The 19,299-nt window shown below is 41.5% G+C and overlaps 1 protein-coding gene across 31 annotated transcripts in view; it reads left to right on the forward strand.

The window, feature by feature from the left end:
- The window catches only part of ASH1L (ASH1 like histone lysine methyltransferase), a 215,791-nt gene that overhangs the window by 115,781 nt on the left and 80,711 nt on the right, over positions 1–19,299 (forward strand). For 27 of the 31 annotated variants that reach the window (XM_070077555.2, XM_070077550.1, XM_070077542.1 and 24 more), the window contains 2 exons: positions 3,184–3,925; positions 17,152–17,331. In XM_070077555.2, coding sequence (XP_069933656.1) covers positions 3,184–3,925; positions 17,152–17,331 — 922 coding nt within the window. Of the gene's footprint in view, positions 1–3,183; positions 3,926–7,467; positions 7,740–17,151; positions 17,332–19,299 lie in introns of those variants that run through there. The other 4 variants (XM_089299837.1, XM_089299836.1, XM_070077557.1 and 1 more) reach the window with 3 other exon arrangements.

Consider the following 19,299-nt stretch of genomic DNA (forward strand, 5'->3'; position numbering starts at 1 on the left):
GACATAAAAGGACTCAAAATAAATAAGTATCCCTGTGGTCTATTAAAGAAATGGAGCTTGAGGTTAAAATCCTTTCTACAATAAAAATTCAAAGCCCAGGCCGGCACCACGGCTCAATAGGCTAATCCTCTGCCTGCGGCGCCAGCACAACGTGTTCTAGTCCCGGTCGGGGCGCCGGATTCTGTCCCAGTTGCTTCTCTTCCCATCCAGCTCTCTGCTGTGGCCCAGGAGTGCAGTGGAGGATGGCCCAGGTCCTTGGGCCCTGCACCCCATGGGAGACCAGGAGAAGCACCTGGTTCCTGGCTTCGGATCAGCGCAGTGCGCCAGCCGCAGCATGCCGGCCGCAGCAGCCATTGGAGGGTGAACCAACGGGAAAAAGGAAGACCTTTCTCTCTGTCTCTCTCACTGTCCACTCTGCCTGTCAAAAAAAAAAAAAAATTTCAAAGCCCAAATAAAATTTCTTTAATTGGGGCCGATGTTGGTGTAGTGCATTAGGCTACCACCTGCAAAACCAGCATCTCATATGGACACTGGCTTGATTCCTGGCTGCTCCACATTGAATCCAGCTCCCTGCTAATGCACCTGGGAAAGCATTGGAAGGTGGCCCAAATCCTTGGGCCCCTGCACCCATGAGGGAACCTAGAAGAAGCTCTTTGCTCCTGGCTTCAGCCAGACACAATCTTGACCATTTGGAGAGCAAACCAACAGATGAAAGATCCCTTTCTCTCTCCCTCCTTCCTTCTTCCCAGGCTCTATGTAACTGCCTTTCAAAGAAATAAAAATAAATCTTCAAAAAAACATTTCTTTAGTCAAAAGTCTTCCGAACATAAGGAAAACGTAATCCTCTTTACATACTCTTTCAGAGAACATAAGCACTTCCCAGCTCGTTTTATTACGTGGTATATCTTTGATTCTGAAACCAGGCAAAAGTGTTTCAAGAAAACTAGGCCAATATAGTTTCTCAATTAATTACGGTATGTAAAAGTGGGTAACATACTGTAACCAAGTGGGTTTATTTTGCAAATGCAAAGTCTTTTTAATGTTGGAAAATCAAATGATGTATTATATGAAATTAAATGAGAAAACTGTATAAGTAGAAATATGACACATTTGAAGCCGGCGCCGCGGCTCACTAGGCTAATCCTCCGCCTAGCGGCGCCGGCACACCGGGTTCTAGTCCCGGTCGGGGCGCCGGATTCTGTCCCGGTTGCCCCTCTTCCAGGCCAGCCCTCTGCTGTGGCCAGGGAGTGCAGTGGAGGATGGCCCAGGTGCTTGGGCCCTGCACCCCATGGGAAACCAGGAAAAGCACCTGGCTCCTGGCTCCTGCCATCGGATCAGCGCGGTGTGCCGGCCGCAGCGCGCCAGCCGCGGCGGCCATTGGAGGGTGAACCAACGGCAAAGGAAGACCTTTCTCTCTGTCTCTCTCTCTCACTGTCCACTCTGCCTGTCAAAAAAAAAAAAAAAAAAAAAAAAAAAGAAATATGACACATTTGAGATAACAACGTTCTTGATTTCAAAGCAATTTTTAGATAATAGGAATTGAGATAATGATAAAAATGCATTAAAGACAGATGGGAAAAATTGAAGGGGAAAAAAATTCAAACTTTTTGCAGCAAAAATAACTCCATTCTCTATGAACTTTTTTTTTTTTTTTAAGATTTAATTATTGGGCTGGCGCCATGGCTCACTTGGTTAATCCTCTGCCTGTGTTGCTGCCATCCCATATGGGCGCCAGGTTCTAGTCCCAGTTGCTCCTCTTCCAGTCTAGCTCTCTGCTGTGGCCTGGGAGGGCAGTGGAGGATGGCCCAGTGCTTGGGCCCCTGCACCCATATGGGCCATCTTCTATTGCCTTCCCAGGCCATAGCAGAGAGCTGGATCGGAAGTGGAGCAGCCAGGTCTCGAACCTGCGCCCATATCAGATGGCAGCACTGCAGGCAGTGGCTTTACCCACTACACTACAGCACCAGCCCCTCCGTGAACCTTTTGAAGTACCCTTGTAGACACCCCTATATATATTTTAAAGGTATTATTTATTTATTGAGAGGTAGAGTTATAGACAAATAGAGGGAAATAGAGAAATGTCTTTCATCTGCTGGTTCACTCCCCAAATGGCCTCAACTGCTGAAGCCGGGCCAGTCCAAAGCCAGGAGGTTCTTCTGGGTCTCTCATGCGGGTTCAAGGGCCCAAGTACTTGGACCATCTTCTACTGCTTTCCCAGGCCATAGCAGAGAGCTGGATCTGAAGAGGAGGAGCCAAGACTAGAACTTGCACCCATTTGGGATGCCAGCACCGCAGGCCGAGGCTTAGCTCACTGCATCGTTTTTCCCGCCCCTCCCATATATATTTTAATTTTTAGCTGACTTTCAAGATTATTCATTTGAAAGGCAGAATTACAAAGATGGAGGAATAGAGAGAGAGAGTTTCCATCCCCTGGTTCACACCCAAATTCAGTTCCACAGAAGGTTAACTATTTCTTGTACTAACTATGTAGTCATATAAAGTCACTGAGTGGTCTCTGAATAAACAAGTTTACAAAATCATTGTACCATCAGCTTAATAAGGTTTATCTAAGACCACTTAGTTTCTAATCTTTACTCAACATTTGAAATGTCTTTGAAAGTTTGCAGAAATATGTCTTAGGGAAAAATTATGCATGGATTTCAAATTCTTCCCCCTTTATTTCCATTTTTAATTCTATTTTCAACAAACTTCTTGAAAATGCTTTCTATAGTCTTCTTAACAGTTTATATGAGTGTTTGTCTATTCTAATTATAAAACTTTCTAAAAGAAAAATTTGACAACCATGAATAGTTTTTTCATAATAAGCATTTTCCATGAACTTTTTGATGATCTCTCATGTTATCCATAATTAAAGGTTAGATCTTTATTCAGCATGTAACTATCAATTCCCTTGACTGGAACTTCTTTTTTAATAATTAAGCACTTTTTCTGGTTGTTCCTTAACTACTAGAGAAGGTTGCTGTTTTTAATCCATATATTATTGGGAATATAGGCCCGCTTTGATTTTATTTTGCTTATTTTCATATACTTTATTGAAGAAAATAAACTAGCAACTTACCTATGAAAGACAAATGCATATGGCATTATGACATTTAATCTTCCTATGGAAAATAGAACAGTATTTCTTGTCTTTGATCTGTGTGTTGTTGTTGTCTTTTTTAGTAAATGGAGTTCCCTCTCGAAGCCCAAGATTGGTTGCTTCTGGAGATGACTCTGTGGATAGCCTGCTGCAGCGGATGGTACAAAATGAAGACCAAGAGCCCATGGAGAAAAACATTGATGCTGTGATTGCAACTGCCTCTGCAGCTCCTTCCTCCAGTCCAGGACGTAGCCACAGCAAGGAGCGGACGCTAGGAAAACCAGACAGCCTTCTAGTGCCTGCAGTCCCCATTGACCCTTGCAGTAATAGCATCTCACTCCTTTCTGAAAAATTGACAAGCAGCTGTTCCCCTCATCATATCAAAAGAAGTGTAATGGAAGCTATGCAGCGCCAAGCTCGGAAAATGTGCAATTATGACAAAATTTTGGCCACTAAGAAAAACTTAGACCACGTCAATAAAATTTTAAAAGCCAAAAAACTTCAAAGGCAGGCCAGGACAGGAAATAACTTCGTAAAACGCAGACCAGGTCGACCTCGGAAATGTCCTCTCCAGGCCGTAGTATCAATGCAGGCATTCCAGGCTGCCCAGTTTGTCAACCCAGAATTGAATGAAGGTGAAGAGGCAGCAGCACTGCACCTCAATCCTGATACAGTTACAGATGTAATTGAAGCTGTTGTTCAGAGTGTAAACCTGAACCCAGAACATAAGAAGGGTTTGAAAAGGAAAAGCTGGTTCTTGAATGAACAGGCCAGGAAAAAGCAGAAGTCATTACCCGAGGAAGAAGAACAAGAGAATAATAAAAGGTAATTTCTTGTTTAAAGTACTACTTGAGTAGAAGAAATTAGCTTTGTATAGTAACATATCTACATAGCGAAATTAGTCAGTTAATCTTACAGACTTCTGTTTTGTTCTCTGTAAGGCCTGTTCTTTTTAAAAATTCTTACTTATGGCTACGTCAAGTTATAAATAATTAAGCAAAGGAGATGTAATAGTCTAGCCCAAACCCCTCACTTTGTAGATGATTAAGGTCCAGAGAAATTATGTGTTTTATCCAATAGAGTTGTGTAAGTAGAATTATTTTTACTATCACACTATTTATCTTATCTTCTCTGTGCTCTTCTTTTTCTGTCATCAGATACATTTTTAAGTCTTCTGGAATTTTCAGCTTACTTTGTTGATAGTTTCCTTTTCATAATTTTACTTTTTTCTAAAAAATATACAGCAGAAATCAAGAATCACAGAAACACAAAGAAACCTAATCCTTTTGTTGTGTATCCAAATATATTCTTTATTTTCCTGAAGATATATTTAATGTTTCTCCCCAGTGTTTTTATTATAAAAAATAAATCAAACTTACCATCATAACCATGTTTGAAGTATAAAATTCAGTGTTGTTAAATACATAATGTTATGTTGTCGTCACTATTTCTATATTTCTTTTCTTTTCATCTTGCTAAACCAAAACTTTACCCATCAAACAGTAACTCTCATTGTCCTAGCCAGTCAGCCTCTCACCATTATCGATCTACTTTCTGTCTTTGTGATTTGACCACTCTATGTACCTTATGGAAGTGGAATCATACAGTATGATGACTGGCTTATTTCACTGAATAGAAAACCTTCAAGGTTCATTCAGGATTTGGCATGTCAGAATTTCTTTTTCTTTTTATTCTGAGTAATATTGTACTTCATTAGTTCTGTGTTTACCTCATTTTGCTTCTCTATTCTTTCATCAATGGATACTTTGGTTGCTTTAACTTTTTACTATTCTAAGTCATGCTCTTTTGAAAATAGAGTACCACTATCTCTTCGCTACCCTGCTTTCAGTCTTTTTAGGCAGGTACTCAGAAGTAGAATTGCTGAATCATATTCTGATTCTATTTTTAACGCTTTGAGAAACCACCTTATTGTTTTCCTCTGCACTGTGCTGTTTTACATCCTTGTCAGCAGTGCACAGGGACTCCATTTGCTTTACATTCTGATCAATACTTATAATTTTCTTTTTGATTTGTTTGCTTTTTGATAAGCAACCATCCTAATGGATATGTAGTTTTGATTTTCATTTCCTTATTAATGATGTTGAGTAACTTTCCATGTGTTTTTTTTTTTTTTGACAGGCAGAGTGGACAGTGAGAGAGAGAGACAGAGAGAAAGGTCTTCCTTTGCCATTGGTTCACCCTCCAATGGCCGCTGCGGCCGGCGCACTGCGGCCGGCGCACCGCGCCGATCCGATGGCAAGAGCCAGGAGCCAGGTGCTTTTCCTGGTCTCCCATGGGGTGCAGGGCCCAAGCACCTGGGCCATCCTCCACTGCACTCCCTGGCCACAGCAGAGGGCTGGCCTGGAAGAGGGGCAACCAGGACAGAATCCGGCGCCCCGACCGGGACTAGAACCCGGTGTGCCGGCGCCGCTAGGCGGAGGATTAACCTAGTGAGCCGTGGCACGGGCCTCCATGTGTTTATTGGCCTTTTGGTAATCTTTACAAGAATGATTATTCAACTTCTTGGCCAGTTTTTTAATTTGTTTGTTTGGTTTTTTTGTTACTGAGTTTTAGAATTTTGTATACTGGGTATTATTTATTAGATATATAATTTGCAAATATTTTATTCTATGGGTTCCAATTTTATGCTGTTAATGCTGTTCTTTTGGTGTTTAAAACTTTTAATATTTATGAAATATTCTGTCTGTTTTTGCTGCTAAGCTCTGCTAATAAATAGTATGGTACCTATATAAGAACATATATCTAGACCAATAGGAAAATAGAGAACCCAGAAATAAGCCCTTGCATATGTCATATCATCAAGTGATTCTTGAGAAAGACGCCAAAACCATTCAGTGATAAAAGAGAGTTTTTTCTACAAATGCTCTTCAGAAAACAGGAATTGTTTTCTGAAAAGTACATGGAAAAGTACAAAGTTAGACCTTTATCTTACAATGTGTCCAAAATTTAACTCAAAATGGAATAAATACCTAAATAAATGTGAGGTCTAAAACTATAAAATCTTAGAAGAAAATATAGGACGAAAATGCTCATGTTAGAACCAACCTTGCATTGCAGAGGGTTAAGCCACCACATGCAACACCAGGATCTTTTATGGGAGCACTGTTTCAAGTTCTGGATGTTCGGCTTCCAGTCCAGCTCCCTGCTAATGCACCTGGAAAAGCAGCAGAGGCCCAAGTACTAGGCCCCTGTTACCCATGTGGGAAACTGAGCTAGAGTTCCTGCCTCATGGCTTCAGCCTGGCCTGGCCCCAACCACTGCAATTATTAAGATTTTGCTCGCTCTCTCTCATTCTTTCTCATCATTCTGTCTTTCAAATAAATATTTTTTTAAAAAAAAGTTCTCATGCCATAGGTTTTCCCATGGTTTGGAGGACATAATATCATTGTCACTGACAATAAAAGAAAAAATGTTTAATATATTTTAAAGTTTTTAATTTCCATTTTATATGAAAGGCAGAGAGGCCGGCGCCACGGCTCACTAGGCTAATCCTCCACCTAGCGGCGCCGGCACACCAGGTTCTAGTCCCTGTCGGAGCGCTGGATTCTGTCCCGGTTGCCCCTCTTCCAGGCCAGCTCTCTGCTGTGGCCAGGGAGTGCAGTGGAGGATGGCTCAAGTGCTTGGGCCCTACACCCCATGGGAGACCAGGATAATAAATACCTGGCTCCTGCCATCAGATCAGCGCGGTGCGCCGGCCATGGCGGCCATTGGAGTGTGAACCAACGGCAAAAAGGAAGACCTTTCTCTCTGTCTCTTTCTCTCACTAACTTTGCCTGTCAAAAAAAAAAAAAAAGAAAGGCAGAGAGATACACAGAGATTTTCTTTCTGATGATTCACTCACCGAATGGCTGCAAGAGACCAGGCTGGGACAAACCAAAGCTAGAAAACCTAGATTTCAATCTTGGTCTCTCACATGGGTGGCTTAAGTACTTGCACCATCACCTGCTGCCTCACAGGGTTTGTACTAACAAGAAGCTAATATCAGGAGCAGAGCTAAGACTGGAACCCAGAAATTTCAGTATGGAATGTGGATGTCCCAAGGAGTGTCTTAACCATGGGACCAAGCTTCTATCCCGTATATTTTTAAATTAATGTATAGAGCATTCATAAATGATTTTTGTTTTACTCAATATAGCATGCTCATTCTCACTCATACCATTTGTCTTCTGCCTTTGTGAATCTTGCTTAGAGAAGTTTTTTGCCACGCCCCTTTCTATGCATGCACCAACATAAAAATATTCATTTTTCTCTTTTTATAGAGAATATCTAGGATTTTTTCAAATTTCAAATGTAATACATGCTTATTGTAAGTAACTCAGTGAAACTTGTATTTTTTGTTCCAAAAGTGAACGTCTCGGGGCCTGGCGTTGTGGCTTAGCAGGTAAAGCCACTGCCTGCAACATTGACATCCCACTTGGGTGCTGCCTACAGCACCAACATCCCACCTGGGTGCCGTTTCCAATCCCGGCCTCCAGACTTCTAATCCAGCTTCCTGCTGATGCACCTGGAGAGTGAACCAGCAGATCGAAGAAAATCTCTCTCTCTCTCTCCCCCTCTCTCTTTTTCTGTAACTCTGATTTCAAAATAAATAAAAATAAATTTGTTTTATTTTTAAAAAGTCAAGTCTCTTTACATATGAATGCTATTCCTCTGTGTGATTCTTCACTTCATGGATAAGACTTGATAGTAAATTGTTTCCTCTCATACTTTTAATATGTATTTGCAAATATGTGCACATGCAAAACTGGTGTTTTATTTAAGTGGTAATAGACTACTTTGTTGTTGGAATTCACCTTTTCTCTTAATGTAACTTTGAGATCATGTCACCAGCACAGAGAGTTACTTTATTCACCTTAATCCATGGCAAAAGTATGTCACTATTTAATTTCATTTGATGAACTGTATTTTTTTTTTTTTTTTTTACTTCTTTGTATTTAAAAGATAGAAGATAGAGATCTCCCATTTGCTGGTTCACTCCCCAAATGCCTGCCACAGCCACAACTGGACCAGGCCAAAGGCAGGAGCCAGGGACTCAGTCTGCATCTCGCATGCGAGTGCAGGAACCCAAGTGCTTGAGAGGTTCATCACCGGCTGCCTTCTGGGGGTATTAGCAAGAAGCTGAAATGGAGAAGGGAACATCCAGTTTCAGATTAGGGTATTCTAAGCAGAAGCCTAAGTGCTCTATAAAACCTGCCACTACATCTTGCTTATTTACATTTAGCTCTTTAAATTACTTGAAATTCACTTTTTTTTTTAACTTTTATTTAATGAATATAAATTTCCAAAGTACGATTTATGGATTACAATGGCTTCCCCCACATACCGTCCCTCCCACCCACTACCCTCCCCTTTCCCACTCCCTCTCCCCTTCCATTCACATCAAGATTCATAATAGATATGACTTAAAGATTTTAGTTTTCTTCTTAACTATTCAGATGGTTATCCTACCAATATTCATTGATGAATATATCCTTTCCCTACTTATTTGAAATGATCTGTTTATCATGTATTAAATTCTTATGTACATTTGAGTCTTAGTATCTTTTTAAATGGTTTTATATTGTTTTTTGACAGTCCATATTACTAAGGTTTTTTTTCTTTTTTTTTTTTTTACCAGGCAGAGTTAGACAGTGAAAGAGAGTTATAGACAGTGAGAGAGAGAGACAGAGAGAAAGGTCTTCCTTCTCTTGGTTCACCCCCAAAATGACCACTATGGCCAGCATGCTGGGCCGATCCGAAGCCAGGAGCCAGACACTTCCTCCTGGTCTCCCATGTGGGTGTAGGGCCCAAACACTTGGGCCATCCTCCACTGCCTTCCCAGGCCACAGCAGAGAGCCGACAGGAAGAGGAGCAACCAGGACAGAATCCGGTGCCCCGACTGGGACTAGAACCCGGGGTGCCGGTGCCACAGGCGGAGGATTAGCCTAGTGAGTCATGGCGCCAGCCAATTACTAAGGTTTTAAAACACCTACAAGGAGAGTGAGTTCACCATAGTACCTTCACTGTAGCTTCAAATATTTCCGTCATTCACTTTAGGAAGTGGCACCTTAAAAATGTGCTTTGTTTCAGCAATTTCTAGCTTATGGTCAGCAATATTAAACATTTTTCTGTAGTATGGTATGCTAGGATTTAAAGAGCTTTTGAAGAAAAAGATATAACTTCTGCTCCCAAGTTGAAGGAATGGACATGACAAATTCTCAGAGACAACAGCAGTGTTGTAACTTTTACAACTGGAGCTGATTATAGTACTTGTTATGTAGTAGATATTTGTTCATTTATTTATTAGATAAGTATTTGTTACAAGATTATTATATTATGTCTATTGCAGAAAGATGTAGAAGTAAGAAAATACTAGGTTCATGGATCTTACAATTAAATTGCTATTATGAAGTTTTTTTTTTTTTTCTTAATTTATTAATTTGGAAGGGAGAGTCAGAGAGAGGAAGAGGTCTTCCATCCACTGGTTCACTCCCCAGATGGCCTCAAGGGCTGCAGCTGCCCTGATCCAAAGCAAGAAGCCAGGAGCTTCTTTCAGGTCTCCCACACACTTGCAGGGGCCCAAGGACTTGGGCCATTTTCCACTGCTTTCCCAGGCCATAGCAGAGAGCTGGATTTATAGAGGAGCAGCTGTGACTAGAACCAGAGCCCATATGGCATGCCGACACTTCAGGCCAGGCCATTAACCCTCTGTGCCACAGCGCCAGCCCCGAACAAGTAATTTCTGAGCTAAGAATCTGAAGAATAGATTCATCTGTTTTTTAAAAAGATAAGGTCAAGAGGCCAGCACTGTGGCATAGTGGGCTAAGCCTCTGCTTGCGGCACCTGCATCCCATGTGGGTACCAGTTTGTGTTCCAACTGCACCTCTCAGCTTTCTGCTGTGGCCTGGGAAAGCAGAAGATGGCCCAAGTCCTTGGGTGCCTACACCCACAAGGGAGACCCAGAATTTGCCTGGGACTTAATTTCAGTCTGTGATATTTTAAGCTAATTTATAACTTAGTAAATTAGAGAAATAACCCATATATATGTGTGTGTGTGTGTGTGTGTGTGTATGGAAGCTTGCTGTGTGACATTGTGCATCAGTAGAGAAACAACACTAGTAAATAAATTCTACCTCAAAAGTTGACATTCCATGAAATGGCAATTAGATTAACCCCCAGTTGACTAAATACATAGATTTGAAAAGCAAAATTTAAACTTAAATAGTGTAAGAAGAGAATAAATTTATAATCTTGTCAGATGATTTCAAAAACAAGATCTCAAAAGATAACCATAAAGAGATAAATAGATTATAGAAAATAGAACTTAGGTACACCAGACAAGAACATAATAAAAATATGAAAACTGCCTATAGACTGGGAGAATATATTTACATGAAAAATAATTAAATATTAATTTGTATTATACTTGTATCCAAAATATATGAATAAAAGAAAATAATTTTACAGAGTAACCCTAATAATCTGAGAGTTCTGTCCTGGATATCCTAGCAAACCTCTTGTCTGAGGGGCAACAGCAGAAGTTTTTCAGAAAGTTAGTAATGAGAATTGCCATAATATATATAAAAACTGAAATCATCCCAAGTCAACAGGAAAGGAGATAAGTAAATTGTAATTTTTTTACACAATGTACATTTGTAGCATAATAAAAATTAATGAATTACAGCAATCTGGAAATAATATAGATGAATTTTTTTTAATTACTTGCTTACTTCAAATGCAGAATTAGAGAAAGAAAAGGGAAGAGAGACAGTTCACTTCCCATGTGGCAACAATAGTTGGGGCTGGTCCAGGCCAAAGCCAAGAATCTGGAACTCCATCCAGGTCTCCCACATGGGTGGCAGGGACCCAAGTACTTGGGCAATTTTCTGCTGCCCTCTCAGGCACATTAGCAGGGTGCTGTATCCAAAATGGAGCAGCCAGATCTGGAACTGATGTTCATATGAAATGCTAGAGTGAAAGGCGGCAGCTTAACCTGCTGTACCACGGTGCCAGCCCCTAGGTGAATCTTAAAAACATAATCTAAACATGACGCACCACCTTATTTTATAAATCCAAAAAACAAAGCTTAAAAAGTTACTGTATAGGTATAGATTAATATGTCAGAAAAACATTTGTCTTATCCTAACCTCTTCCTTTTTCTTTCCTGAAAAAATTCAGTCTTTTTTTTTTTAAATATCTCTCTCTCTCTCTCTCTCTCTTTTTTTTTTTTTTTTTTGAGATTTATTTATTTATTTAAAAGGCAGAGTTACAGAGAAGCAGAGAGAGAGAGCACCAGTCCCAAAAAATTTAATCTTAAAACCACTAGGTGGGCTGGCGCCGCGGCTCACTAGGCTAATCCTCCGCCTTGCAGCGCTGGCACACCGGGTTCTAGTCCCGGTCTGGGCGCCAGATTCTGTCCCGGTTGCCCCTCTTCCAGGCCAGCTCTCTGCTGTGGCCCGGGAGTGCAGTGGAGGATGGCCCAAGTGCTTGGGCCCTGCACCCCATGGGAGACCAGGATAAGTACCTGGCTCCTGCCATCGGATCAGCACGGTGCGCCGGCCTTAGCGAGCCAGCCGCGGCGGCCGTTGGAGGGTGAACCAATGGCAAAAGGAAGACCTTTCTTTCTCTTCTCTCTCTCACTGTCCACTCTGCCTGTCAAAAAATTATAAATAAATAAATAAATAAACAAACAACACTAGGTGGGACACCGGCACTGTGGCATAGTGGGTGAAGTCACTGCTTTGCAGTACTGGCATCTCATATCAGCACTCGTTTGAGTCTCGGCTGCTCCACTTACTATCCACCTCCCTGATAATGTGCCTGGGAAAGCAGCGGAAGATGGCTCAAGTCCTTGGGCCCCTGCACTCACGTGGGAGACCCAAAAGAAACTCCTGCTTCCTACCTTCAGATCTGCCCAGCTCCGGTCATTTTGGCCATTTAGAGAGTGAGCCAGTATATAAAAGATCTCTCTCTGCTCCTGCCTCTGCCACTCTCTAACTTTGCCTTTCAAATAAATAAATAAATCTTAAAAAAAAAAAGCATTAGTTAGATATGCTCGTGGAACATGGCAGCCACGTGCCTCTGAGTTGAGTGTGAGAGCCTTGGTGGTGTAGGTATTTTTAAGCAAATGAGGGAAAGGAAGTGGAAATTCAGTGAAGTGTCAGAGCCAAATTCTGATACCTAAATGACCCTTAAGGACATTACCTAAGTGAAATAAGTGAGACACAAAGGGACATATACTATGTGATTCCACTTATATGAGGAACTTAGAATAGGCAAATTCATATAGATAAAAAGTAGAATAGTGGTTATCATGGGTTGGTGAGAGGGTGGAATGGGAGGTTTTTTTGCTTTGAATAGTTTTTTAAGATTTATTTATTTGAAAGACAGATTATAGAAAGAAAAGGAGAGAGATCGATCTTCCATTTGCTGGTTCTCTCCTCAAACAACCAGACTGGCCAGTGCTTTTTCAGGCCAAAGCCAGAAGCCTGGACATCCATCCTGTCTCATGCTGATGCAGGGTCCCAAGGACTTGGGCCATCTGCTGCTGCTTTTCCCAGGCCATTAGCAGGGAGCTGGATCAGAAGTGGAGTAATCGAGACTTGAACTGGCAACCTTAGGGAATACCAATATGGCAGACGGTGGCTTAACCCACTACATCACACCTGCCTATGGGAGTTTGTCTTTTTTTTTTTTTTTTAAGATTTATCTTATTTGTTTGAAAGAGTTACAAAGAGAGGTAGAGACAGGGAGAGGTCTTCCATCTGCTGGTTCACTCCCCAGACGGCCGCAACGGCCAGAGCTGTGCTGATCCAAAGCCAGGAGCCAGGAACTTCTCTGGGTCTCCCATGTGGGTGCAGGGGCCCAAGTCCTTGGGCCATCTTCCACTGCTTTCCCAGGCCACGCAGAGAGCTGGATCAGAAGAGGAGCAGCTGGGACTATATGGGATGCCGGCACTTCAGACCAGGGTTTAACCCACTGTGCCACAGTGCCAGCCTCTTTTTTGGTGGGGGGAGTTTGTCTTTTATAGGTTCAGTGTTTCTGTTGGGGATAATGAAAAAGTTGAAGATAGATAGTATTTGATGGTTATAAAACAACATGGATGTACTTCATGCCACTGAATTGTACACTTAAAAAAGTTTAAACTGTAAATATGGTATATACATTATACCACATGGTTGGGGGCCATGTTGTGGCACAGCAGATTAGATCTCTACCTGCAATACCAGCATCCCATTTGGGTGCCAGTCCAAGCCCCTGCAGCTCTACTTCTGATGGTTCCTTGCTATTGTGCCTGAGAAGGCAGCAGATGACCCAAGTGCTTGGTACCCTGCACCCACATGGGAGACCCAGATGGAGTTCCAGGCTCCTGACTTCAGCCTGGCCTAACACTGACCATTGCAGCCATTTGAGGAGTGAAACAGCAGGTAGAAGATTCTCTCTGTTTGTCTTTCCATCTCTCTCTGTAAATCTCTTGGTCTGATTCTGGACTCTGTTCTGTTCTTTGGTCTACATTTCTTTCCTTCAGCTGGTACCACATTGTCTTGATGACTATACTTGTATAGTTAAGTCTTGAAATCAAATAATCAGTCCTCCAAATTTTTCTAGCTTTTGTCTTTTCATATAAATATGTTTTGGAAATGAAGAACTACAACTTACCTTTACATACACATGACAGAAATTATCTTTCTGTTTTGCCAAAAATAAAACCTCTTCTGTTGGTATTTGATTGAGATTGTGTTAATAAATCAATTAGGGAGAAATTGCCATCTTAATTATTGAGTGTTTCAATCCATGGATAAGGTATATTTCTCCATTTATTTCAGTTACCTTTGATGTTTTTGATCAATGTTTTTAACAGTTTCACTCTAACATACTTTATGCATTTTGTTAGATTTATGTTTTGTTTTTATTTTAAATTAAATAATTCTTTTTCTATTTAATTTCAATTTCCATTTGTTCACTGATAGAAATACAGTTGCTTTTCTATATATTTCTGTCATGTGTATTTAAGGATAGTTTGTAGTTCTTCATTCCCAGTCTTTTTTTCTTTCCTTTTTGTACTGGCTAGAACCTTGTTCACATCCCAAGTCTATGTTTGCTTATGTTTATTTTATTTTTAAAAAATGTTTATTTTTATCTACTTGAAAGGAAGAGACACACCCACACAGAGATCTTTCATTTGCTGGTTTATGCCTTAAATGCCCATAACAGCCAGGGCTGGGCTACACCAAAGCTAAGAGCCCAGAATTCCATCTTGCTTGGGAGAAGGGGCCCAAGCACTTGCGCCATTATCCGCTGCCTCTGAGGATGCATTAACAGAGAGTTGGATTGGAAGCAGAGTGGCCAGGACTCAGAACTGGCACTTTGATACAGGATGCAGACATCCTACATATTGGCTTAATCTACTACACCACAGTTTCCGCCTCACACTTACGTTTATAGAGAGGCAGAGAGAGAGAGAGAAACAGAGGTCTTCCATTTGCTGGTTCACTTCCCAGATGGCCGCGACACCGGAGCCGCACCAATCCAAAGCCAGAAGCCAGGAGCATCCTCTGTGTCTCCCACGAGGGTCGTCTTCTGGTTTCCCAGGCCTTAGCAGAGAGCTGGGTCAGAATTGGAGCAGCCGGGACTCGAAGAGATTCCCATATGGGATGCCGGCACTATAGGTGGCGCTTTACCTGCTATACCACAGCGCCAACCCTGCTTAAGTTTATTTATAATTTCCAGGGTTTGTAATTGTACCTGCAGAAAGATAAGCTAGAAGTGCATCTACCTATTACATCTTTATGTGGAATTGGAATCACCTATATATTTTTAAAGGTGTTTTTGTGTGTTTTAGGATTCTGTTTATATATTTTTTAAAAGATTTTATTTATTTATTTGAGAGGTAGAGTTAGAGACAGTGAGAAAGAGAGACAGAGACAAAGGTCTTCGTCCGTTTGTTCACTCCCCAAATGGCCGCAATGGCCGGAGATGCAGCGATCCGAAGCCAGGAGCCAGGTGCTTCTTCCCAGTCTCCCATGTGTGTGCAGGGGCCCAAGGATTTGGGCCATCTTCTACTACTTTCCCAGGCCACAGCAGAGAGTTGGATCAAAGGTGGAGCAGCTGGGACTAGAATCGGCACACATAGGGGATGCCAGCGCCGCAGGTTGGAAGATTAACCTACTGCGCCACGGCACCAGTCCCTGTTTTAGGATTCTATTTTGACAGGCTTTCCCTCCCTCTCACATTTTGACAGATTGCAATCATCATTTTATTCCCTTCTGGCTTGTGTGATTTAATCATGAGATGTGCACTGATTTCTGCTTTTGTAGCCCTCTATTATGTTTTCTCTGGCTGCTTCTGTTTTCTTCCTAAGTAGTTATTAGTAAGTTTACTACAGTATACCTTGTTTGTTTTATTTGAGTTGATAATGTTAATGTTGAATTGGGACTTTTTTTAAGCTGAAACTTTTTTAAAAAATTATTTATTTATTTGAAAGAATTACAGAGAGGGAGAAAAAGGGGTGGGGAGATTTCCATCTATTGGTTCACTCCCCCAGGTGGCCTCAACTGCCAGAGGTGGACCATGCTAAAGCCAGGAGCTTCTTACAGGTTTCCCATGTGGGTGGCAGCGTCCCAAGCACTTGGGCTATCTTCTGCTTTTCCTAGACCATTAGCTGGGAGCTGGATCAGAGGATGCCATTGTGTAAGCAGCAGCTTTATTTGCTACTCCAGAAGCCATCCCTTAACTGAAACTCTTAAATTTCTTCATTGTGTTCCCTTACTTTATAGACATTAAACTATTATATGTCTGATTTTTGTTTTCTCTTATGGTTTTCATTTTTTGTTTCACTAGAAATTTCTTCTGCCCTGGGGTCTCAGGATTGTGGTTGCTTATTGTGCTGTCTCCTGGGTCACTGATTCTTTTTTTTCTCTTTAAAATTAATTTCTGTGTATCTGTTTGGGTTGTTTCTATCATATCTCAAGTTTACTGATATTTTCTTCTCTAATATCTAATTTTTGCTTTTCAATATTCTGCAGTAAATTTTTCATTTCAGATTTCCTATATTGGAAGTCTCACTGCTCCCTTTTTGAATAAAGTCTTTCATTCTCCTCCTCCTCCTCATCGTCATATAAGTCCTCTTCTCTTTGTGGTTTCTGAGGGTATTTCTGTTGAGTATTTTTTCTCCTGAGTCACACTATCCTGCGTTTTGGCTTATGTATAAATTTTTTATTGGATATAAGATATTGTGATTGTCACATTATTACATTCCTGGTTTTTGTTGGTTTTCTTTATAATTACTCAATTTTACTTTGATAATTAAGTTGTTTATGGACCAACTTGGATTCTTTTGAAGATTGTTGTTAAGCTTAGTGGGAGCTGACCTTGATTCCAGGGATAGTGAGTAAAAAAAATGAGTAACAGTTCCCTCTGGAATCTCTATTGAGTGCATCCTGTGGTAGACAATTCCTTTTCACTCTGTGTGATCTGAGTACTCTATCTACCAGCATGTGTAAGCTCTAGGAATCATTCCCCCTTGGAATTTTCCAGTAATTCTTTGTTCCACCAAATGGAACTTTACATGCACAGGTTAGCATTTTGCAGTATAGTAAAACAGACTCATATACAGATTTCTAGAGTTATTAACAGTCTTTGTAGCTTTCTTCTTTCTGGTACTCAGTTCTTTGTACTGTGACACCATCTGATCTCTTTATTTTCAGTTCATCAGGTTAGCCATTCTCTGCTTGATTTCTACTTGTAAACCATAGTCATTCTTCAAAAGGAAGATGGCTGTATGACTCACTTATTTTTATTTTTTAAATTTTTTCAGGGATCACAGTGCTGTGCTGTCGGATAATAATTGTTTCATTATTTTTTGTAGGTTTCTAGTAGTTTACCATATCTCTGTTAGCTTTTGTCAGGAAGACAAGTCTGGTATCAGTTATTCTAGTTTGACCAGATGAGGAAGTCCTCCTATTTCTTTAATTGTTGTGATGTCTTTTAGACAATTATTCACAGGAAAATATTTTTTTACAATACAACTATCTTTAAACTTCTGTTTCTAGCTTTACTGAAGCACCAGTTGAGATTCCCAGTCCTTCTGACACCCCAGCCAAACCTCCCGAACCTGAAAGTAACTTGCAGCCTGTGCTCTCTCTCATCCCAAGGGAAAAGAAGGCCCCACGTCCCCCAAAGAAGAAGTATCAGAAAGCAGGGCTGTATTCTGATGTTTACAAAACTACAGAGTAAGTAGTGTGATCTATCAGCTGATCCTTTAAAACCCTACTATGTGGAAAAAAATACATTGAATATCAAAAAGAATATAAATGTACTATACACTAGTATCAATCTCATCTCATATACCTCAGTGTTCACTGTACCCATGATACTGTTGAAGATGAGTGCTTATCTTCCCTGATTTTTATCTTCTCTCTGCTTTCTAAATTATATTGTCATAGTTTAGATTGCTTTTTTAAGATTTATATATGTATGTATTTATTGAAATGCAGAGAGAGTCCTGGGAGAGTCAAAGCAAAAGCAAAAGAGAGAGCTTCATCCTACATTGGCCAAGGTTGGGCAAGGCCAAAGCCAGGAATTCCATCAGGGTCTTCCACGTGAGTGGGAGGGGCATTGTACATGGGCCATCTGCTGCTGCTCTCCTGTATACTTCAGATTCTAATGATGCTTTATTTATTTTAGTTTAGCTTTATTTGAAAGACAGAGCTCCTGTCCACTGGCTTAATCCCAAATGCCCACAACAGCCAGGGCGGGGCCAGAATGAATCAGGGAAAGAGAAATTCAATCGAGGCCCTCATGTGGATGGCAAGACCCCAACTACCTGAGCCGATATTGTTGCCTTCCAGGGTGCATATCAGTAGGAAGCTGGAATTGACAGAGCCAGAAATGAACCTAAGCACTGTGACACAGATTACCGGCATCCAAACCTTCAGGCCAAGTACCTGCCCCAATGCCATTTTTTGTTAAGAATAAGAAAATGGCACTGTTGGTGTAACTGAAATAATATTGATGTTGTTCTGCTGCTTTTGTCTGTGTTCCAAAAAAAATTGCCAAATGAATGAAATCCTTACTTGGAAGAACTTCATATTCTCTTGGCACTCTGATTGAGAATTTTTATTATTATTATTATTTTATGTATTTATTTGAGAGAGGTGGAGACAGAGAGAGGTCTTCCATTCACTGGTTCACTCCCCAGATGGCCACAATGGCTGCGCTGATCTGAAGCCAGGAGCCAGGAACTTCTGGGTCTCCTATGTGGGTGCAGGGGCCCAAAGACTTGGTCCATCTTCTACTTCTTTCCCAGGCCATAGCAGAGAGCTGGATTGGAAGAGGAGCAGCCGGAACTAAAACTGGCACCCATATGGGATGCCGGCACTTCAGGCCAGGGCTTTAACCCTCTGTGCCACAGTGCTGACCCCTCTAACTGCGAATTTTTAAACCACCAAAGAGATACCAGCTAAATATATCATCAAGTAAGAAGTATTCTATAGAATAAATTGAGTTAGATTTTGAGATTTGATCATTTTTGCCAGGTGTAGAATGATATTCCAGTCCGAACAGTATATGCCAGGATGAAAAGATTTTTCATATATCAAAACAACTCAATAGTTAAGGGTTTCTGGGGGCCGGCACCATGGCTCACTAGATTAATCCTGTGCCTGTGGCACTGGCATCCTATATGGGCACTGGGTTCTTTTTTTTTTTTTTTTTTTTTTTTTTTGACAGGCAGAGGGGACAGTGAGAGAGAGAGACAGAGAGAAAGGTCTTCCTTTTCCATTGGTTCACCCCACAATGGCCGCTGCGGCCGTTGCGCTGAGCTGATCCTAAGCCAGGAGCCAGGTGCTTCTTCCTGGTCTCCCATGTGGGTGCAGGTGCCCAAACACTTGGGCCATCCTCCACTGCCTTCCACGGCCACAGCACAGAGCTGGACTGCAAGAGGAGCAACTGGGACAGAATCCGGCACCCTGACCGGGACTAGAACCTGGTGTGCCGGCGCCGCAGGCGGAGGATTAGCCTATTGATCCGTGGTGCCGTCCGGGCACCGGGTTCTAGTCCCGGTTGCTCCTCTTCCTGTCCAGCTCTCTACTGTGGCCCGGAAGGCAGTGGAGGATGGCCCAATTGTTTGGGCACCTGCACCCACATGGGAGACCAGGAAGAGGCACCTGGCTCCTGGCTTTGGATCAGCGTAGCTCTGG

The sequence above is a fragment of the Oryctolagus cuniculus genome, chromosome 7 (assembly GCF_051225735.1).
Source record: "Oryctolagus cuniculus isolate XC-2025 breed Fujian yellow rabbit chromosome 7, ASM5122573v1, whole genome shotgun sequence".
Lineage (NCBI taxonomy): Eukaryota > Metazoa > Chordata > Mammalia > Lagomorpha > Leporidae > Oryctolagus > Oryctolagus cuniculus.